General features: G+C 40.0%; 2 protein-coding genes across 2 annotated transcripts in view; one reads left to right on the forward strand and one right to left on the reverse strand.

Moving 5' to 3' along the window:
- Positions 1-211: 211 nt before the first annotated feature.
- Positions 212-23,667, forward strand: part of LOC106093179 (protein Lilipod) — a gene marked incomplete at its 5' end in the record, with an annotated part of 29,036 nt that continues 5,580 nt past the window's right edge. Inside the window, 7 exons of the mRNA XM_059370734.1 lie at positions 212-313; positions 8,719-8,843; positions 9,009-9,148; positions 9,271-9,501; positions 9,720-9,788; positions 22,373-22,995; positions 23,058-23,289. Coding sequence (XP_059226717.1) covers positions 212-313; positions 8,719-8,843; positions 9,009-9,148; positions 9,271-9,501; positions 9,720-9,788; positions 22,373-22,995; positions 23,058-23,289 — 1,522 coding nt within the window. The remainder of the gene's footprint in view (positions 314-8,718; positions 8,844-9,008; positions 9,149-9,270; positions 9,502-9,719; positions 9,789-22,372; positions 22,996-23,057; positions 23,290-23,667) is intronic.
- Positions 13,424-14,448, reverse strand: LOC106093180 (tetratricopeptide repeat protein 12). The gene is made up of 4 exons (XM_013260196.2): positions 14,231-14,448; positions 13,945-14,169; positions 13,754-13,876; positions 13,424-13,686 (listed from the first exon to the last, which is right to left on the reverse strand). Exons 1-4 carry the CDS (start codon positions 14,362-14,364, stop codon positions 13,467-13,469), a joined length of 702 nt encoding a protein of 233 aa, XP_013115650.2. The 5' UTR covers positions 14,365-14,448; the 3' UTR covers positions 13,424-13,466.

A 23,667-nucleotide genomic window follows, 5' to 3' on the forward strand; every position in this document is an offset into this window, starting at 1 on the left:
TTAATTCCAATTTGCTTTCCACGTCTATGCAGAGAAAATTGAAAAATTCGTACGCATTGTTGATTTAATTAAAAAACTTCAATTGACTTCAGACTGACCATCCAAATAACCAGTTCTGTATTTTCTCTTGCGGTCTCGAGATTGGCAGCGGCGGCGCTTACATATTTAAAATGTATGATTTCTTTCTTACGTACGAAATCATTTCTAATTGCACGTTTTCGTATTGCCTGCCTTCTTTGTTTGTTTTGAAAACAATAAAAATTCGATTTGTGCATTTGCAAAACATGTACTGAAAATAAAAAAGGTTGGCTGGGTGAGTGATTTGGTACATTTTTGGTAGATCATCAACAAGTGTTTTTGTTTTTTTTTTTCACGTCTATATATATTTTTTTCGTTGTTTTCGAATAGTTTCCTTTGCCAAATCGCCTTTCAGTTAGAGGAGGTGGTACGGCGCTCGCAGACGGACATGCCCATAACACCCATAATTCACACACTATGCAATTACTGCAGACGAAGAATTGTTCATCCATTTCAAAGTTCACTTGGCCAGCGAATTGCTGATTGTTGATAGCTTTAATCAATATTTATCATTTGCTGATTACGTTTTCTCTATGTTCGGGGTGTTTGTTCGCTTTTATTTGCGATTATAATTTCATTGATTTATTTATAACATTTTAGATTGCAATAGATAAATAATGAAATTCGACAAAATAATGCATTTCTGGGAATAATAAAAATTGATTAATTTAGAACTAAATTATATGAGCTCAGAGCTTAGAATAGAATTCCACGCACTGAAAAAAATGTCTTTAAAGATTTGTTGAACAAAACTTAATGAAGCTCTATTTTATTTTGGGGTCACAAACTTGCCGATTTGAAGAAATTGCAATGAACAACTCGTAAACTCATTTTAATAACCTTTTGAGAAAAAACAAGTAAAAAGGTGTTAAGTTCGGCCGGGCCGAACATTGGCTACCCACCACCTCGGGTATATATGTAAACCACCTTTCGTTAAAATCCGGTGAAAAATACATACCTTATGTCCCATAGCAACTAAAGGGTGTTTTTTTTGAGGTTAGGATTTTCATGCATTAGTATTTGACAGATCACGTGGGATTTCAGACATGGTGTCAAAGAGAAAGATGCTCAGTATGCTTTGACATTTCATCATGAATAGACTTACTAACGAGCAACGCTTGCAAATCATTGAATTTTATTACCAAAATCAGTGTTCGGTTCGAAATGTGTTCATTCACCGTTCAGCGATGAGGCTCATTTCTGGTTGAATGGCTACGTAAATAAGCAAAATTGCCGCATTTGGAGTGAAGAGCAACCAGAAGCCGTTCAAGAACTGCCCATGCATCCCGAAAAATGCACTGTTTGGTGTGGTTTGTACGCTGGTGGAATCATTGGACCGTATTTTTTCAAAGATGCTGTTGGACGCAACGTTACGGTGAATGAACACATTTCGAACCGAACACTGATTTTGGTAATCAAATTCAATGATTTGCAAGCGTTGCTCGTTAGTAAGTCTATTCATGATGAAATGTCAAAGCATACTGAGCATCTTTCTCTTTGACACCATGTCTGAAATCCCACGTGATCTGTCAAATACTAATGCATGAAAATCCTAACCTCAAAAAAATCACCCTTTATATCGAAATATGTTCCGATTTGCCCAAAAAGTAATTGCGGATTTTTTGAAAGAGTAAATGCATTTTTAATAAAACTTAGAATGAACTTTAATCAAATATATAATTGCCATTTTGTTCGATAACCTTTTGCCATCTTCCTGGCAAATGTAGTATTCCACGCTCATAGAACTTCTGGCCTTTATCTGCAAAAAACTGAACCAAGGCGATTTTATAGCCTCATCATTGCCGAAAGTTTTACCATTTAAGGAGTTCTGCAAAGATCGAAATAAATGGTAGTGTGATGGTGCAAGGTCAGGGCTATATGGTGGATGCATCAAAAGTTCCCAGCCAAGCTCACTCAGTTTTTGGCGAGTGACCAAAGATGTGTGCGGTCTAGCGTTGTCCTGGTGGCATATGACACCTTTACGATTGACCAATTATGGTCGCTTCTCCTTGATGGCTGTATTCAATTTGTCCAATTGTTGACAGTAAACATCCGAATTAATCGTTTGGTTCCTTGGAAGCAGCTCAAAATATACCACACCCTTTCAATCCCACCAAACAGACAGCATAACCTTCTTTTGGTGGATATCAGCCTTTGAAGTGGTTTGAGCTGGTTCACCATGCTTGGACCATGATCGTTTTCGACTAACGTTGTTGTAAACAATCAATTTTTCATCTCCAGTTATGATTCGTTTTAAAAACGGATCGAATTCATTGCGTTTAAGGTGCATATCACAAGCGTTGATTCGGTTTGTTAAATGAATTTCTTTCAATACATGTGGTACCCATATTAAAATTGACGCCAAACAAACAAATGTAAACAAAATTTCGCGCACTTTTTTTCTAAAGCAAGCTAAAAGTAACAGCTGATAACTGACAGAAGAAAGAATGCAATTACAGAGTCACAAGCTGTTGAATAAATTTGTCAACGCCGACTATATTACTACTATATTAGCGACAATTACTTTTTGGGCAACCCAATATATCAAGTCCGGTCGCCTAGCTTCACCAATCCCAAGCAATATGTACTTTTGGTCCAAAAACCAGCCTCTCTCGATTTGGCCCAATCATTGATAATCCTAAATGTTTCCCTATGTCAGATCAAGAATCTCCTTTCAAGTATATATCTCAAAAGTGGCATCCTTTCCTCTATTATAAAGGCTTAAACCTAAAATCTTCGAATGAATTCGAGAACACTTACTTCTCTAATGTTGGTGTCTGAATTCCCCAAAGAACGTGACGTGGTGAGCGTTCGCGTCACAGCCCAGTATAAAATTCATATTCCTCGTTCCACAGTATTGAATGAGGTCTCTCACAGCCAATGGAGGTTACAACAGCTGATCATCATGAGGAAAGTATGCACATGACAAGGACACCACGGTCTGATCTCCTGTACAGAACAGATTCAATATAAAGCATGTCAAATTCCGCCTCGCCAAAATACAAGTTATACACTTGACGAAGCTTTCATAGATCTGGAAAACTATAGATGAAGACACATCAAACTGTTAAAAAAAAAAACAAGTAAAAAGGGGTTAAGTTCGGCCGGGTCGAACTTTGGATACCCAGCACATCGGGCATATATTTAAACCATAATCCGATGAAAAATGCATAATTTATACCCACCTAGAAATAATATCGAAATATGTTCCGATTTGGACCAAATTCGACACGGATATTGAGTGGTCTAATAGGTACAAGTCATTGTTAAATTTTGTAGAACAAAATATTGGTCTTTTGGTATCCATATCCAAGTATAGACCGATCTGAACCATATACGACACGGAAGTCGAAAGGACCAACATAAGTCACTGTGTCAAATTTCAGCGAATTCGGATTATAAATTATAAAGTCCCGGTTTGCGTGTACCCTAGTGCTTGTCTTCAAAAGACTTCTTTGCTGGAGTTTCTTCATTCATCCTGACAACATGACCTAGCCAACTTTGTATTTTGATACGTTTAACCATGCTAACGTCGTCATACAGCTCATAACAACGAACTGTTCATACGACGCCTATATTCTCCATTAACGAAAATTGGTCCATACATTTTACGAAGGATCTTTCTCTCAAATACTCCAAGCACTGCCTCGTCTGTTTTCACAGGTACCCATTCCTTGGAACCATATAACATCACGGCTATTACCAGTGTCTTGTATAGTGTTATCTTCGTCTTTCGAGAGGTGGGCTTGTTTCTAAATTGATGCCTTAAATCAAAGTAGCATCTGTTTGCCAGTATTATTCTTCGCTTTATTTGAAAACTGGTGTCATTTGTTTTGTTTGCGACGATACCGAGGTAGATAAAGTTGCTGACTATCTCAAAGTTGTGGTTCCCAACTTTCTCCATTTTCTTATCAAAACGTTGTGGGAATTGATACCATCAATTTTGTCTTATCTTCATTTACTGTTAAACCCACTTTCACAGATTCTTTTTTGATTCATTCGATTCAAGGCTGCAGTTACTACTTCCGGTGACCGACCCATGATACCGATATCGCCCCCAAAGGCGTGTATCGCAGTGTGAATATCTGGCCTGTGTTGAATTTACCAGGTCTAAAGCCGCATTCATAGGGTCAATTATCTCATTGGCATTAGGTTTTAATCTTTCATACAGTACGCTCAAGAGTATTTTGTATGCGATGTGGAGAAGACTTATTCCTCTGTAGTTGACACATTCTGTTTTTGTTTCCTTTCTTTTCTCCTTTCTCGTGTGCGGGACATAGTATGCTGAGGTTCCAATCATCGCGTATGTGTTCTTCTAGCCAATTCGCGTAGACGAGCTGAAGCATACGCCTTATCAGCGTGTCGCCTCTGCTCTAAATAGTTCAGCGGGCAACCAATCGGCTCCTGCTGCTTCACTCGGAAACCCTTGGTGCATTGTGTTGGTTCTAGATTGAGATTAAATAAAAGATTGAAACGAAAGCAAGGGAGGGAGTAGTTCGACACAAGGACAAAACACATGCGCTTGGAGAGGAAAGGGAGAGAGACGAGAAACGAAACGCCGGCGCACACGGCTCTTAAACTAAAAAACCTCATCTACTGTAGTTCCGCCCCGCTAGAAGTCCAGAATGACAAGAGAATCGAGTTTAGGAATGAAGAAGGGGTGTTGACCCATAATCCTACGCCTTCTGCCCACCACCACGGGTTGCTATCATCGGGCCAGTTCGTAGACGAGCTGTTGCATACGCCTTGTCAACGTGCGGAAAACCCATCGGCTCCTGCTGCTTCACTCGAAAACCCCTTTTTTTTTATTGTGTTCGTCCTAGATAGAGATAAAAACGAGAGTAAAACGAAAGTAAGAGAGGGAGTGCTTTGACACATGTACAAAGTAAAACAGCTGTAAAGGCACATTGTGCTGGGGAACGTTTGTGGTCCCCCCAGCACATTGTGTCCTGCTCGATCAATTGATTGTTTTTAAATTCTCCCGCATAGGATGCGGGTATACTAATTTCATCATTCCCTTTGTACCTCATCGAAATATTGATCTGAGACCCAACAAATTATATATATTCTTGATGGTCTGGCAATTATAAGTCGATCTAGCCATGTCCGTCCGTCTGTCACCCTAACTTTCAAAAGAGTAAAGCTAGACGCTTGAACTTCTGTACAAATACTCCTTATTAGTGTAGGTCGGTTGGGAATGTTAATGGGCCAAATCAGTCCATGTTTTGAAATAACTGCCATATAACCGATCTCCTGTTTCGACTTCTTGAGCTTCTACAGAACGGAATTCTTATCCGATTTGGCTGAAATTTGGCACCTGGTGTTTGGTTATGACTTAAAAAAACTGTTTAACAAATATGGTCCAAATCTGATATAGCTGCCATAGTAACCGGTCTTCCGATTTTACTTCTTGAGGGGAAACATCTCACATGTCAATGAGTGCTGTCTGATTCAAGTTTAAGCTTAATGATGAGGGGCCTCCTTTTTATAGCCGAGTCCGAACGGTGTGCCGCAGCGCAACACCTTTGGGGGAGAAGTTTTTACATGGCATAGTACTGCACAAATGTCGCCACCATAAAGAGGGGATTACCAACGCTGAATTTTTTTCTGATTTTCTCGCCAGGACTCGAACCCAGAAGTTCACCGTCACCAGCGGACATGCTAACATCTGCTACGGTGGCCTCCGATTTCAATATATCTTCCATATAAAATTGTGCTTGTGGAGGGTAGGTTTGGCATGGCTGACCGTGTCGAATACCTTCGACAGGTCCAGTGCTACGAGTACCGTCCTATCACATGTCCTGGACTGATTGAAGCCACGGCAAATGTGTGCGGTGATGGCATGCAAATCATTTGTTGAGCTATGCAGTCTTCGGAATCCATGTTGATGCTCTGCGAATGGAAATTCTCCTACGAGTCTCCGGAGGAGTAATGCCTCAAGCGTCTTTGCTACTGGTGAGAGAAGAGAGATCGGTCTGTACGACTCCCCCCAACTCGGGTCCTTTCAGGGTTCCGTAGCGGGATCACTCTGCCCATTTTGCAGACATTGGGAACTATAAGAGTGTTAAAAGACAGGTTAAGGACAGTAGTAAGGTACTCAACTCCAGGTGAATCCAGATTCTTCAACATCAATGTAGAAATTCCTTCGGGGCCCAACGTCTTAGATGATTTGTCGCCACGGATGACATTCGTAACTTCACCCACGGTAATTTGTGATGGCTGTTAATCGGCTCGGAGACCACGAATACGGCGAATGGCTCTCCTCCTTGCCCTGTCACTCTCAGGATGCACAATAAATTGACGGTTGACTTGGCGCATCTCTTCGGATCAGTCACGGTTATTTCGCCAAAAGCGACTGAGGTCCTGTCATCCCGTCTACCGGGGTTCGAGAGTGATTTAACAGTAGACCACAGCTTGCCTATACCGGTGTCGAATGCCTTCGACAAGTCCAGTGCCACGAGGACCGTCCTATCACATGGCCTGGACTGATTGAAGCCACGGCAAATGTGTGCGGTGATGGCATGCAAATCAGTAGTTGAGCTATGCAGTCTTCGGAATCCATGTTGATGCTCGGCGAATGGAAATTCTCCTACGAGGCTCGTTAGGAGTAATGCCTCAAGCGTCCCCATCGAAGGATGGGAGTATACTAATTTCGTCATTCTGTTTGTAACACCTCGAAATATGCGTTTTAGACCCCATAAAGTATATATATTCTTGATCGTCATGTTATTTTAAGTCGATCTAGCCATGTCCGTCTGTTTGTTGAAATCACGCTACAGTCTTTAAAAATAGAGATATTGAGCTGAAACTTTTCACAGATTCTTTTTTTGTCTATAAGCAGGTTAAGTTCGAAGATGGGCTATATCGGACTATATCTTGATATAGCCCCCATATAAACCGATACGCCGATTTAGGCCCATAAATGCCATATTTATTGTCCGATTTCGCTGAAATTTTGGACAGTGAGTTGTCTTAGGTCCTTCGACATCCTTCGGTAATTTGGCCCAGATCGGCTCAGATTTGGATATAGCTGCCATATAGACTGATCCTCCGATTTAGGGTCTTGGCCCATAAAAGCCACATTTATCATCCGATTTTGCTGAAATTTGGGATAGTGAGTCGTGTTAGGCCCCTCGACATACTTCGTCAATTTGGCCCAGATCGGTCCAGATTTGAAGATGGGCTATATCGGACTATATCTTGATATAGCCCCCATATAAACCGATACGCCGATTTAGGCCCATAAATGCCATATTTATTGTCCGATTTCGCTGAAATTTTGGACAGTGAGTTGTCTTAGGTCCTTCGACATCCTTCGGTAATTTGGCCCAGATCGGCCCAGATTTGGATATAGCTGCCATATAGACTGATGCTCCGATTTAGGGTCTTAGGCCCATAAAAGCCACATTTATCATACGATTTTGCTGAAATTTGGGATAGTGAGTCGTGTTAGGCCCCTCGACATAATTCGTCAATTTGGCCCAGATCGGTCCAGATTTGGTTATAGCTGCCATATAGACCGATCCTCCGAATTAGGGTCTTAGGCCCATAAAAGCCACATTTATTATCCGATTTCGCTGAAATTTGAGACAGTGAGTTGCGTTAGGCTCTTCGAAAACTTTCTGCAATTTGCCTCAGATCGGTTTAGATTTGGATATAGCTGCCATATAGACCGATCTCTAGATTTATGGTTTAGGGGCCATATTATTGTCTGATTTCGCTGAACTTTGGGACAGTGAGTTGTGTAAAGCCCTTCGATATCCCTCTTCAATTTGGCCCAGATCGGTTAAGATTTGGATATAGCTGCTATATAGACCGATCTCTCGATTTAAAGTCTTGGCCCCATAAAAGGCACATTTATAATCCGATTTCGCTGAAATTTGATACAGTGAACAATAAGTCAAAGGCTTTTCGACATCCGTATCGTATATGGTTCAGATAGGTCTATATTTGGATACAGCTACCAAAAAACCAATATTTGTTCTACAAAATTCAACAATGACTGTACTTATTAGACCACTCAATATCCGTATCGAATTTGACCCAAATCGGACCATATTTCGTAAAAGCTGCCATGAAGGCATAGACTACAAATTTTTCATCGCATTATGACGAAATGTGGTTTACATATATACACGAGGTGGTGGCTATCCAAAGTATGGCCCGACCAAACGTAACGCCTTTTTACTTGTTTTTTTATTTTTTATTTTATAATTTTATGTTCTAAAAATGTTAATCGTAGTATTTCTAAATAAAATTTTCCATTGCACATGAAAATTCATATTTTTCCTCCCCATTTCGAGGTTAATATTTATTGTCGAATACTAGTAGTAGTAGTTTATATATTGGGTTGCCCAAAAAGTAATTGCGGATTTTTCATATAGTCGGCGTTGACAAATTTTTTCACAGCTTGTGACTCTGTAATTGCATTCTTTCTTCTGTCAGTTATCAGCTGTCACTTTTAGCTTGCTTTAGAAAAAAAGTGTAAAAAAAGTATATTTGATTAAAGTTCATTCTAAGTTTTATTAAAAATGCATTTACTTTCTTTTAAAAAATCCGCAATTACTTTTTGGGCAACCCAATAAACCAAAAAGCATTTTGCATCCATTTTTAAAATATTTTCTCTACATTTCATTTCAGATATTCCTTCTATTGCTGATTTTACTGTATTTCGCCTCGTACGTGTTGATTTCACGCTTTAGACGCAAAGATCGTGACGATCTATTTTCCAATGATGAAGATGAATTACTGGTGTATCGCATAAGGTAACCCAATAAAAAAAATGCCCATAAACATGGCATCAATAATAATTTATTGAAAGAAAAAATAGAATGATTAATAAAACACCAATAGCAATACCGATAGGCAATTGTTCTCTTTTTTTTGCTATAAAATTCACAAGTTTCCTATTTGTCTCAATACTTTTACAGTTCATGGCTTTGCACATTTTCAATGGCAATAGCAGTAGGAGCAGCACTTCTCTTGCCCGTTTCCATAGCAAGCAATGAAGTTTTATTGCTGTATCCAAACAGTTATTACGTTAAGTGGCTGAATAGTTCATTGATCCAAGGTAAGTGAGTGAGTGAGTGCGTGAGTTATAAAATATCGCAACAATGCATATTGCCACCGCCAATTGTTGATTTAAGGTTCCACTTGATTTGATATCATTTTGTGGTCTTTGTTTGTTTGCAGGTCTTTGGAATCATGTTTTTCTATTCTCCAATTTGTCACTGTTCGTTTTCCTGCCATTTGCCTATCTATTCACTGAATCGACCGGCTTTTCGGGTCATAAAAAGGGAATTATAGCTCGTGCCTATGAGACCTTTACAGTATTCAGCCTTTTGGCTTTTGTAGTTTTGGGCTTGACATATGTGCTGTCGGCCGTAATGGATCCAGAGAAAATTGGATTTCTATCGCTGCTAAGTAAGTATTATATGCAATAACATGTCAAATTACTTATAGGTATGTAGTAAATTTTAATATCGATGAAGATAATGGCCTCACATTTATTGCACCGGAAATTGCTTTTGTTCCTTTGGCTAGTTTTCAATGCAATTTTTTTTCTGGGTGCGCAGTTTAACCATAGTTGGAACTGGATGCCTCTACATTGATAAACTTTTGTTTTCTATTCTCTTTTTCAGATTTAGGCAGTGTTCATTTGCCGTTTTTGTATTCATGTGTATCGTTTTTGGGAGTGCTACTACTGCTGCGTAAGTTGACATTTTCGATTTTATTCTTAGTAATTATTTTTGTGTATTACAATACTTTGTGTGTATGTATGTGTATTTGGGGCAATTAATTATTAAGTGTTATTATCGATTAGTTGTTGTTGTAGTTACAGTATGTTGCGTTGTTGTTGTTGTAGCAGTGTGTTGTACACTGAGGCGGCAGTCCTTGCCGATGAAGAACTTCATCGGGTCAATCCGGTACGACCAACCGGCTGCCATGGGATTGTTGTTGTAGTAATAGTATGTTGTGCTGTTGGTGTAGTAAAAATATGTTGTTGTACCAGAGTATCGTTGTATGTTGTATCAGGGGGCAGTCCTTGCCGATGAAGGACTTCATCAGGTCAATCTAGTACGTACAACCGGCTGCCATGGACTTGAGTATTTTGTGTCTTCATCCTTTTTTGGTAGAGGATTCTCTTAAATGTCCAGGTCTAGGTGTTCTGCAACTTGGATATGGAATCTGATTGTATAGCGAGTAGGATTGGGTAGGCAGATAAACAGCAGACGTGTTGCTCCTGATTATAAGTAGAATACGTCTCCACCACTTTGGCACAATCCTAACCCAATATGAATTGAGGCGGCTACATGTGTTGGAACGCAATTGAACCAAAACTGTTGTTGCTGTAGCAGTTGGTTGTGTTTTCATTCATTCTTCTGCGGCGTCTTGTTAAATATCCAGATCCAAGAACTCTGAAACTAAGTTAGGGTTCGTCCAGAGATAGCGTGTGTCGTTTTGTCCTAGGTAACAATGGAGACATACATCCAACACGCTGGTATCAATCCTTGCTCTGTAGGAGTTAAGGCGGCTCCATCTGCCAGAACGCAATAAAGCCAGAACTATTCTGGTTTGCTAAGGGAGGCTTACTTCTTCAGGATATAGGTGGCGGTGTCCAAGGACTGTGTTCACTTGCTTGCTCTTTACCGCTTCTGCTACCGTGTCTTCGTCAGTGCTAACCAGACCGCTTTGAACGCCACCAGTTCTAAAGGTTCTCTCGTGAAGCCCTTTTACTCAATGAGGTTGGATGCCTATCCACAAGATGGTGATTGGGATGGTGTCAGTTAATTGTGTTTATACTATATACTGCTTTATATACTATACTAGCCGAAGCGGGCCCGTTCCGCTACGCCTTCTTTAACTCTTTAATATCTTTTTAGGGCGGGGACACTTTGCCCTGAATGCGGATATCGCATTCTTGCCATTATAGGCTATGACGCTGAACGCGTTCAAATCCTGGCGAGAAAATCGGACAGCGGTGTTTACCCCTTCTTAATGTTGACGACGTTGCCATGCGTTTTCAATTAAAAAATTTTCCCCAAAGAGGTGTCGCAATGCGGCCGCCGTTCAGAATCGGCTATTAAAAAAGGTCTCTTATCATTGAGTTTAAACTTGAATCGGAAAGCACTCATTGATGTGTGAAAATTTGCCACTTCTCGGTTCCTGGTGGTAATGTTCTTCTTGAGGGTAATGTCACCTCAGACATTTCGTCTCAAATATGGATATCAAATTTAGGCCCGCTGGATAGTTGAACCCAAATTTTAATACCATATTCGTTTTCTGGTCTCCAATACCTTTCATTTGATACCCATATTGTGCCCATCGGACCATTTTCGGATATGGATCGCGTTTTTGGGGTAAGGAGGAGGGTCCGCCTCCACCCGATATCTAAAACTTATATTGCCTTTGTTTCCTTCCGGACAAACGTACACAATCTATGAAAAGATATTAAGATATTGGAGATATTACCCGCACTTTAATTATAAGAGTTTTATATTCTTGTTGTGCGGGTGTAAACAAATAAATAACAAAAAAATGACAAATCGGTTCTGCCAAGTATCATATAATCATAATGGGTCTAATGGCGTTTTTTAAGGGGTGGCGTGACCCCCTATACTTCGATCTGTGTTTGTATGCCAGATTCGAAATCTATTTCCGAATACCTTTGATTTGGACCCGTATTGAAATGAATGCTTTGGTGTTGGGGCGGTCCGACGGGTACTTAGACTCAAATTTTAATATCATATTCGTATTCTACTCTCCAATACCTTTCATTTAATACCTATATTGTCCCGATTGGTCCACTTTAGATTTTGGGTCGTGTTTTTTGCATAAAGGGGAGGGTCCGTCCCCCTTCCGATACCGAAAAAATATATAGCCTATGTTTCTTTCGAGACCAACATACACAATATGCGAAAACTTCGAGAAAATCGGTTCTGCCGTTTTTCAGTCTATACAGAACAAACAAAGCGAGTCCCATATATCCGTGATTGGCTAATGTGCCCATTTTGGGCGTTTTTGTGGGGGGTGTGGTGACCCCCTATACTTCGACATGAATTTGTATGCCAGATTCGTTATCTACTCCCGCATACTTTTCATTTGAGTCCCATATTGTCATTATTGTTCCACTTTTGATTTTGGGTGGTGTTTTTGGGGTAACGTTGGAGGGTCCGCCCCCTTCCGAAACCAACAAATTACAAAGCTTATTCCTACTTCCTGACCATATTCGTATTCTACTCCCAAAAACCTTTCATTTGAGTCCCATATTGTCATGATTGTCAAATAAACCTATTTTAAGGGGTTTTGGGGCTGGGGCGGCCCCCGAGGTACTTAGACCCAACTTTTATTATGAAATTCGTACTCTACTATTGAATACCTTTCATTTGAATGCCATTTTGTCGCGATCGGTCCAATTTTATTTTTGGGTAGTACTTTTGGGGTAAAGGGGAGGGTCCGCCCCCTCCCGATATCATAAAATTATATACCCTATATTTCCTTCCAGACCAACCTACACAATCTGTGAAAATTATAAGGTAATCGGTTCAGCAGTTTTTGAGTCTATACGGAACAAACAAACAAACACAAATTGAATTTTATATATAAGACTAGCTGAACCGCAGCCCGTTCTTTTACAGTAGGCGATTTTTACCAGACAACAGGTGACAAATGTTGGGCCTATTACTAGATGAACTTATACCAACTGACCCCGGCATGGCATAACTACAATATGAGCACCACACAGATCTGTGTGGTGTTCATTGTTATCAAGAGACGCTTAGCTGCTAGCGACGAGGCGCGTCCAAAGGTTGCGGATAGTGGAATGCTCCATACGAAGTAGCTGCAATTGCATCCGCGAACACTCAGCGGTATCAAGCGGAGAGTCTCAGTGAGGGTGCTGCCCGGGCTCTCAATAATTAGCTGACAGTATGTACAGGTTTTAAGGGTCGATGGCAACCCATCATCAGTTGCGTTGCCAACGGTCAAAGTTGTTACAGAAATTTCATTTTTGTATCCAATTTCGTACTTTTTTACAAATTTCTTAATAGCTGAACTGTAGCGGAAATACTGATATTGAATGAAATTGACTAAAATTTTCAACTTCATATTAATGTTTGCTTCGTGGTTTTGTCGCCTGGCAACGCAACTGTTGTCGAGTTGCAATCCACAATCGACCCATTAGAGTTTTTTAATGGTTTAGGGCACGTGAGTTACCATTTCAGAATAAATGAATGAAATGAAGGCAACACAAAATGATTTTTATATGTAAAATTTTATTAAAAAAAAGAGTTCAATTGTCAGTATTTTTTATGTATACCATGCTATGTGTCTCCAAAAAGTCTATTTTTAATTTTTTTAATGTTAATATTATACTTGTTTCGAGTTTTTCAAATGGATTCCATTTTTAATTTCTCCAAAAAGTCATCAATAAAATCGCCCTTTTTAGGATTATTTTTGCGGGCCAGCTTAATACTAGTTTCAAAATTCTTTTCATCTCCCAAACGTTTATAAGCCGCAGCACGATATAGCCAACTACGAATGTTTTTCTCCTCTAATTTGTTTAGGACATAATCACAATCCATGATACCACGTTTATAATTTTTCAATCTGCAAGAAAATTTCACATACATGAGTGGTGTTGTCTCCAACAATATTTCATAAAGTGAAGTCCTACTTCATATAGGCCAAGGCTCTATTATTGTATAAAATTGGACTATCCCTTATGTGTTCCATAGCCTTTGTGTACATATTAATCGCTTTTTCATAGCTTTTTTTATGGAATGCCTCATTGCCCAAACTGAAAGTAGAGAGGTGACAATAAGGATATAACCACATACATGCATGTTTTGAGTAAAATATACATACGTTCTAAAATGTTGCGCCAATCTCTCACGCTCTCTACGCGCTTTGGTCCTTTCCTCTGCATCCTTTTCCAATTGTTGCATGAATGTAAATTTATCCATTTGATTATTTGTCGTCTTCGTATCAACTTCATCATTGTCCAAAGCACTTCTATTCAATACTGTGCGATTTTCTTTGACGGTTACTATGAAATTATTTTCATCAATATCATCAAAGAGATTTTTTTGCCTAAAATGAAAGCATATGTATGTTGGAAGGCATTTGCTTTAATGAGAATCCTCAAACGTACACTGGCTTTTTGGTAAGACTGTCTTCATCTTCTTTTTTATTTGCATTATTTATGTCCTCCAATAACTTCATGACTTGCGTTACCTTAGATTCAAATTCTAAAAAATCTTCATCAAATCCCGGTGCAGCATTCATGATGAATTTAAGTTCTTGGAATCATATAATGCAAACGCAGCGCTTTGTGTTTTTTATCGGAACTCTATGTAAACTTTTTTTCAATTGAATTGAATTGAATCAGAAAATTCTTAAATAAACAAAACTTCGTAGCAATAACAAGGTGTTTGATATTGTTTGTTGTTGTCATAGTTACTTTGATACATATTACAACAATACGCCCAATGCGTATTTATTGGGTTCCCAAAAAGTAATTGTCGGTAATATAGTAGTATATAGTCGGCGTTGACAAATTTTTTCAACGGCTTGTGACTCTGTAATTGCATTCTTTCTTCTGTCAGTTATCAGCTGTTACTTTTAGCTTGCTTTAGAAAAAAAGTGCGCGAAATTTTGTTTACATTTGTTTGTTTGGCGTCAATTTTAATATGGGTACCACATGTATTGAAAGAAATTCATTTAACAAACCGAATCAACGCTTGTGATATGCACCTTAAACGCAATGAATTCGATCCGTTTTTAAAACGAATCATAACTGGAGATGAAAAATGGATTGTTTACAACAACGTTAGTCGAAAACGATCATGGTCCAAGCATGGTGAACCAGCTCAAACCACTTTAAAGGCTGATATCCACCAAAAGAAGGTAATGCTGTCTGTTTAGTGGGATTAAAAGGGTGTGGTATATTTTGAGCTGCTTCCAAGGAACCAAACGATTAATTCGGATGTTTACTGTCAACAATTGGACAAATTGAATACAGCCATCAAGGAGAAGCGACCAGAATTGGTCAATCGTAAAGGTGTCATATTCCACCAGGACAACGCTAGACCGCACACATCTTTGGTCACTCGCCAAAAACTGAGTGAGCTTGGCTGGGAACTTTTGATGCATCCACCATATAGCCCTGACCTTGCACCATCAGACTACCATTTATTTCGATCTTTGCAGATCTCCTTAAATGGTAAAACTTTCGGCAATGATGAGGCTATAAAATCGCACTTGGTTCAGTTTTTTGCAGATAAAGGCCAAAAAGAAGTTCTATGAGCGTGGAATACTAAATTTGCCAGGAAGATGGCAAAAGGTTGTCGAACAAAATGGCAATTAAATATTTGATTAAAGTCCATTCTAAGTTTTATTAAAAATGCATTTACTTTCTTTAAAAAAATCCGCAATTACTTTTTGGGCAACCCAATAATAATGTGGCCGCATCGGCGAATTGCTACAACAAAGCATCTTTTTTGGGAACTTGATATGTCAAAATTTGTAAACAGGGCGAAGAAAATTCAATTCGTCCTGACACTTAAAATTTTCGGCAAATTTGTTTCGACCAATCAGAACAAGAAGAAATAACTTTATTAATTTTTGGGTGTCAAGGAAACATATTTAAATATGTTCAAAATACCAATTAGCTTCAGAGGCTTTACCCACAAAACTGGCTGGAACATTGTGGTCCGATCTGTGTGGTGTTCATTGCTGTCACGAGAAGCTGAGCTGCGAGCTACCGTTTAGAGTGCATATAGTATGCTGCCAAAATAACTTGGTATGTTCAGTGGACCTCGGCTAGATGTGATGGAGCTGCCGCTCTCACTACTGAATGTCCTGAAAAGCCATTACAATGTCAGGACTTTGATCTTGCGCTGATTACATGGCGGGTTTAAGTTTCATTTGTGGGGATGAGGAGGAGTCATAGACGGTTGAGCACTTATTGTGAAACTGCATTGAAATTGTGAGAGTAGGTGCAGGATTATGGCTGCACAAATTTTATTTTCCTGTCTAAATTATCTTCATGAAAAAGTCCTTTCGCCATTCTTGACTACTATAGTTTCTAATTGCATATTGGAGGGAGCTTCTCCAGACCTCCTGGCCGTTTTTTCATGCATGTTGGCTCCTAATCTTCTTCATTTTAATGTCTGGCATTGTATTGACGTAAATGTTATCAGTGTTCCTCTGCGCTTTTTGAATCTTTCGGGGGCGACACAATAGACCTAAGTTCCCTGAGTGAAACTTATGGCGAATGAGGTTCCTAGATGCGCCATTATGTACCCTAAGTTTAAAAACCATAACAGCAGCAATTACAATTTATAAATTATTTATTTTGAAGCAAGGCGTATTTATAAGGTTTTCGCATCGGCGAATTGCTACAACGAAGCAACTTTATATGAGAACTTGATATGTCAACATTTGATATGTCAGAGCGAAAAAAATCGATTCGCCATGACGTGGCAGTTGCGGTTAGGTGAAAGTTTCCCTACACTCTAAGAGATATACTTCAGGAAGCTCTACGTGCAAAAGCAAAGTGGGCTAGCGAAAGTGGTCTATGTATAAATCCGTGCAAGACAGAAGTAGTTCTTTTCAGCACGAGATACAAGTTGCCTACAGTGGAACCTGCCTCCTTGGAAGGAGAGAATATTCCATTAACAGAAAGCTCAAAATGCCTGCGTGTGTTGCTGGACAGGAAATTGAACTTCAAATCTAACATTTTGAAAAGGGCAATAAAGGTAACTCTTGCCCTATACACCTGCAAGAAAGCCATTGTCAAAAGTTGGGGTTTAGACCGCGTGTCATGCATTGAGTATATACTGCAGTTGTCAGAACTATAATGCTATATGGTGTTGTGGTCTGGTGGATGGCGCTTCAAAAGTCCACCTACTGCTCAATACTTAACCGGATCCAAAGGATGGCTTGTTTGTGCATCACAGCCACACTGAGAACGACACTATCTGATGCACTGAATTTAATACTACATCTTATGCCTCTGGACATTGTGGCTACCCAAATTGCAGCGACCACTGCTATGAGGTTAAGGGAGCTTTCTCATGTGACGGCTACGGACACTATGTTATGCTTTCTACAATATCCGGTGTTCCAGGCAGTGTGGATTACACCCTACCTGAGCCGACCAGGTGGGTTTTGGGGTGTACTCTAAAGATCTAGAACTGGTCATATCGAAAAAGTTACCCGACCACTGCAGGGTGTATCAAGCGGACATCCTTGCAATTAAGGAAGTGGGGGAATGGCTAAGATATAATGTCATTACGACGATTGGCTTAAATATCTTCTCAGACAGCCCGGCAGCCATTAAATACCTGGAGAAAGTATTTCTGAACACAAAACCGCCCGCGACTGTCGCAGATCATTGAACGAGATGGCTGAACAGTTCAAAATTGTCAAATGGACGAGCTTGCGAGACTAGAAACTACCCTACACATTGCAGAGATGCTGGAATCTGTGGGTATGCCTTTAGCGACATGTAAACTAAGTTTTCAGGACTAGGCCCGAAGGACAACGAATGATAGATTGTCACAAAGAGGGGGCTGTGAGCATTCCAAAACTATGTGGCCTCATCTAGACTTGAAGAGATCTACTACTTTGCTGTCATTGGCTAGAACAGACGTCTCAGCCATTATGTCCGTCATGACAGGTCACTGTCTAATCGGAAAAAATGCTGACAGACTGAAGGTTGCCAGCAACGACTTTTGCAGAAGCTGTGAGGACATCGAAGATGAAGAGACTATAGAACACCTTCTGTGAGTGTGTGTCCCGCATTAGCAGTTAGAAGGAGTACCACTTTAGGTTTTTATTTCTTTGAGAACCTGCCTGATTTAGCGGATGTGAACATTCGCAAGATATCGGGCTTTTTAAATTGATCTGGAGGGTTCAACGGTAGGAACTACAAGGCATCTTCCTTCTTCTGTTCCTGTGGTATCACAATGGACAAAAACGTCTAAGTGATTCTGATGGCAGACTGCCACTATCCTATCCCAAAAACACGAAATTTGTATAAAATTTCAGGATCAAATAACCTGGGGGGACCAAATCAAAGGTATTAAAGAGATGAGTACGAAATTGGCATAAAAATGTCAACCCACGCGTCGGGGGTGGTCTCCACCCCCTAAAAAATTTATTCGTTGGTGTTTGTGGGGCCTCCCCACCACAAAAAAACCCCAGCAGGACCTATTCACCGATTGGGGTAGTATGGATAACAAATGAAAGATATTTAAAAGTAGAATAAAAAGCTGATATAAAAATTTAAAATAATAAAACCCATTCAATAAGACGTGCAGTTTGATCGGGATAATGTGTCTACGACAATAGAGTTTAAATCTAATGTTGATATAAGTCAGGTCCTGCCATTCAGCCGGACACGTTAATCGCGACAATAAAGAACTCAAAAAATTATCTTTTGGGTCGGGGGGACTGACCCTCTCCTCCCAATTAAAAAAAACACTGTCATGTAGGACGACCGAGAATGTACTCAAATAAAAAGACTTGTTAGAGGACAATCGCCCTCACCACATCCTACCCAAAGAAAAGAAATTAGAAATAATGTGTGAAGGCCGGTCAGAATAGAAAAGGACATCAATAAAAGGTTTTTGGTAATGGAGTACACTTTATGCCCTCAAATTGGAATAGATACAGAAAGACCTTAATAAGTGTGGATCTGAACGAGACCCGTAGCCCTGAATATCTTGATAGCCACCTTCAAAATGCTTGACATTATGGGGATCAAACAAAATCGTGCTCTTGCACGATGGTGATATTATTTCAGGGTACGCCACCTAAACTCCTTGAAAACCGGCTATGTTTGCCTTTTATGGCAATAAGGGGCTCAAATAATAGGTATTTTACAGAAGACAAAATTGCAAATTTTGCCCATGAACATTCCACTAAGGAACAGGAGCAAACTTCTCACATATCAATGAGTACAGTCCGATTTAAATTTAAGCTCAATGATAAGAGGCCTCCTTTTTATAGCCGAGTCCGAAAGACGTTCCGCAGTGCGACACCTCTTTGAAGAGAAGTTTTACATGACACTGTACCTCACAAATAAGGGGTTCAAATAATAGGTATTTTAAAGTAGAAAACGAATGTGAACTCCAAATTTGAGGCCAAGTGTTTGGGGGTTGTCTGACCATATATACACCCTACAAACCAATGGCAATTGGGGCTCAAATAAAAGGAATTTGACATTAGAGCACCATGCTTATATTTTTTTCATAGCTAAGCGCGTGGGTGGCCGCCCCCTCAAACTGGACATATTTGTGGACTATGGCAAAAAGGGGTTCATATTTGTGGCCAAGTGTCATCCAAACTTTAATGGGCGGATCCTGCCCTTGGAGATGGTTGGGTCGATCTAACGGAAATTTGGTTTGTTTATAATAACTCAAAAACAAAAATTTATTTAGGGTGGGATATCTAGGGGGGCGCCCCATCTCAAAGCCCGCCAAATGGACATATAGACACATAATAAAAATATTGGACTCAAATGAAAGGTATTTGATACTAGAGCATGAATCTGATATATGAGGGTCCGCTTCACCCCCAATAATACCCCCATACCGGACATATTTACCGACTATAACAATAAAAGGTATTTGGGAGTAGAGCACCAATATGATTTCCACATTGGGGCGAAATATCTGAAAGGCCGTATCAGCACCCCCAAACAGGACTTATTTCCTGACCATGCCAATATAGGGCTCAGATAAATGAAGATAGTGAAAAAATGCGCAACGGGTCTGCCGCCTCTCTCAAATGCAAATGTCACTGAGAAGAAATTCCGAGACATCATTAACGCAGATCAATCCCATGGCAGCCGGATGTACGTACCGGATTGTCCCAGTGGATTCCTTCATCGGCAAGGACTGCCGCTTCAGTGTACAACACTCTGCTACAACAACAACAACATTAACGCAGAGGCACCTCGCTTTATATCAGTCAGTCGAATATCCTGATGGATTCGTTGTTTCGATTCTGCGGACCCGAAAATAAGAGAACTCAATCGGAAATAGGCTGGTTAATGAGCATGAGTGGAATTTATGGGTAGAGCACTTCAAGCACTGTTACTGAAGCAACGGTATCGGCAAGCTGTGGTCTACTCTTAAACCCCGGTAGAAGGGATCACATGACCATAGTCATATTTGGCGAGTACCCGACCAATTTTTCAACTTGTTTCTGAGTACTTTCATAGTTTCCTTCACTCAAGTTGTAGAGTTCTTAGATCTGGATATTTACTCGTAACAGTACCTAGCAAGAAAATTAAGGATGAAAATTGAAAAATAAAAAACCTCATGTGTATATATAATAACCACATTTCGCCGATATACGTTGAAATTGCGCCAACTTTAAACTCGTAGCAGCTATATCGAAATATTGGCCAAGCTAGGTCAAACGCAGTGGGCGCCCCAGTAGCCGAGTTGGTAGCGTGCTTGGGTTACCAGTGCAGATGTCGTGGGTCCGATTCTCGCCAGAAGCCTTCGTCTGTCGCTACTGTGGTATCACAATGGACCTAAAACTGTCTAAGTGAGTCTGTAAAGGGCTGCCACTCTTATCTAAACTAACCTAACCTAGGCCAAACGCAGCATGGATGTCGGGGTTCTAACGTAGCTCCCTATTTCAAAATTCAGCGAAATGGTGTAATAAATGGGCCTTATGTGGGTTCAGTACCGTAAATCGAAGATCAGTAAATATGACAGCTATATCCAAATATGTAGTTGTAATACAACTCATCTCACTCAATTTAAGCAAAATCGGGTCATAAATTCGGAATTTATGGGTGAAAGACTTTAGGTCGGGTCTGATCGGAACCATACTCCGCACGGACGACGAATGGCACAACACATCACACAACGACAAACTTAAGCGGATAATAAGTGGGAGTTTCTACACCAAGTTTTTGTTTAATATCTTCGTTTTTATAACCTCCACCATAGGATGGGGGTATATTAATTTCGTCATTCTGTTTGTAAGTCCTCGAAATATTCGTCTAAGACCCCATAAAGTATATATATTATTGATCGACATGAAATTTTTTGTCGATCTAGCCATGTCCGTCCGTCAGTCTGTTGAAAGCAAGCTAACTTTCGAAGGAGTAAAGCTAGCCGCTTGAAATTTTGCAAGAATATTTCTTATTAGTGTAGGTCGGTTGGGATTGTAAATGGGCCATATCGGTCCATGTTTTGATATAGCTGCCATATAAACCGATCTTGGGTCTTGACTTCTTGAGCCTCTAGAGGGCGCAATTGTTATTCGATTTGGCTGAAATTTGGCATGGCGTGTTTCAGTATGACTTCTAACAACTGTGCTAAGTATGGTTCAAATCGGTCCATAAACTGATATAGCTGTCATGAAACCCGATCTGGGATCTTGACTTCTTGAGCCTCTAAAAGGCGTAATTATTATCCAATATGGCTGAAATTTTGAACAACGGCTTCTCCAATAACCTCCAACGTGTCAAATGCGGTTAAAATCGGTCTATAGCCTGATACAGCTCCCATATAAACCGATCTCCCTATTTTACTTCTTGAGCCTCTAGAGGGCGCAATTCCTATTCGATTTGGCTGAAATTTTGCATGAGGTGTTTTGTTATGACTTCCAGAAAACTGTGTTTAGTATGGCGCAAATCGGTACATAATCTGATATAGCTGTCATATAAACCGATTTGGGATCTTGTTTTCTTGAGCCTCTAGAGGGCGCAATTACTATCCGAGTTGGAGAGTTGGAGAAAACGAGTTGGAGAAAACGTTGCTTTTTGCAACGTTTTCTCCAATGACCTTCAACATATGTGTCAAATATGATCTGAATCGGTCTATAGCCTGAAACAGCATCCTCTATAGCCTGAAACAGCACAACAGAGATACCGGGAAAAGAACTCGACAATTTTGATCCATGGTGGAGGATATATAAGATTCGGCCCGGCCGAACTTAGCACGCTTTTACTTGTTAAAGACTGTAGCGTGATTACCACACACAGACGGACGGACATGGATAGATTATCTTAGGATAGCGTCGAAAATGGATATTTCGACATGTTACAAACGGAATGCCAAATGAAGATATCCCCATCCTTCGGTGGTGGTGGGTATAAAAATCGTATGGCAGCCATGTATAATTAAAATGCAATTTTTTCTTATTTAATAATTAGGAAATGTTCAGGAAAAAACTGAAATCGAGTTATATTGTTTTCCCTGTAAAACTTCAACAGCAATTAAATTTAAATTAATTTAATTTCGTCTTTTTTAAATCATTTCAGTTTGTACACCCTTCGGCTTTGTGCGCCTCTTTGGTGTGGTGGGTCAAGTATTGGTCAAGCCACATTTGCTGCGTGATGTCAACGAGGAGTATATTGCTTTTCATATGGAGGAAGCCAGTGTCAAACGCAAACTGGCCAATTTGGAATTGCAAAATGTCAGCATCAATGAGTCTCTCAATGGTGGCAATGGTAGCCTCAACTCTAGCAGCAATAATTACAGCATCAGAGCAGGCACCTACGACATGCCAAATGGCAATTATTTGGCAAGCACCATAACATTTAGTGCTAATCAAGCCAACTCATCGCAACAAGAACATTATAATTTTAGTAATTACTACAATCACGTAATCCAAAGAGCTTCGCTGTCACATCTCATCCAGAGGAAACCTCTGGGTGGTGAGGGCCACGACAGCCAAGCAAAACTTAATGAAAGACTGAGAGAATTGGAGTCTGAACGCAAAGAATTGGATAAATTGCGGAAATCCTCAGCATTCCAGAGGAATTTTGTCTATCCATTGGCCATGCTGTTGTTGTTATTCTTCACCGGCATAACGATACTGCTGGTGGTGCAAAATACATTGGAATTGCTGATTGGCATTAAGGCATTGCCCTTAAGTACACGGGTATGTCTTAAACCGAGGCTTTAATATTTTTGAAATTAAAATAAATTGTTTTTCTTTTCTAGCAATTTACTTTGGGCATTTCATCTTTGTCCAAACTGGGACCATTTGGTGCTGGTCTTGAGGTGTGCCTAATTTTTTATTTGGGAGCCACTTCTGCTGTGGGCTTCTACACCATGCCATTTATGCGCAATGTGCGTCCTCAACGCCGTAAAACTTCACTATCACAATTGATAGTCAATTGTGCTCTGGTGCTGATTCTAAGTTCCGCATTGCCATTGCTTAGCCGCATCATAGGTAAGACAGAAAAAAAATTTAAATTTCATTACAAAAAATCGAAAAAATAGAAATATTAAACGAAAGAAAATTTATTTGTTATGGTTGCCTATTATGATTTGGCCATTGATTTCATATATTTCTTTCACTAATCTTCCAAAGGGGAGAGAAACGATCCCTAATGTAAAATTTGGCAAAAATAGAAAAATTCAACCAAATTTAATATTACATTAGAGACCTGTCCTAGATTAGGTGGAGCTTCTACTACCGCTCTATGACCTGGGCGTGATTCTTGACCAGAGCTGGAGAAGTAACATCGAGGAAAAGGCCAAAAGGATGCTGAATGTAGTCTACTCGTATTGCAAATCGATAGGAATCACGCCGGCACCGCGGTACGCT

This window comes from Stomoxys calcitrans, unplaced genomic scaffold (assembly GCF_963082655.1).
Source record: "Stomoxys calcitrans unplaced genomic scaffold, idStoCalc2.1 SCAFFOLD_58, whole genome shotgun sequence".
NCBI lineage: Eukaryota > Metazoa > Arthropoda > Insecta > Diptera > Muscidae > Stomoxys > Stomoxys calcitrans.

What these genes read in the sequence shown, in the direction of transcription:
- LOC106093180 (XM_013260196.2), bottom strand. Translation starts at nt 14,364, where the DNA reads ATGAATGCTGCACCGGGATTTGATGAAGATTTTTTAGAATTTGAATCT. An exon ending in TTGGCGCAACATTTTAGAAC is followed by an intron (nt 13,877 to 13,944) that starts GTATGTATATTT and finishes CTCTACTTTCAG; the next exon opens with TTTGGGCAATGAGGCATTCC. An exon ending in AGAGCCTTGGCCTATATGAA is followed by an intron (nt 13,687 to 13,753) that starts GTAGGACTTCAC and finishes ATTTTCTTGCAG; the next exon opens with ATTGAAAAATTATAAACGTG.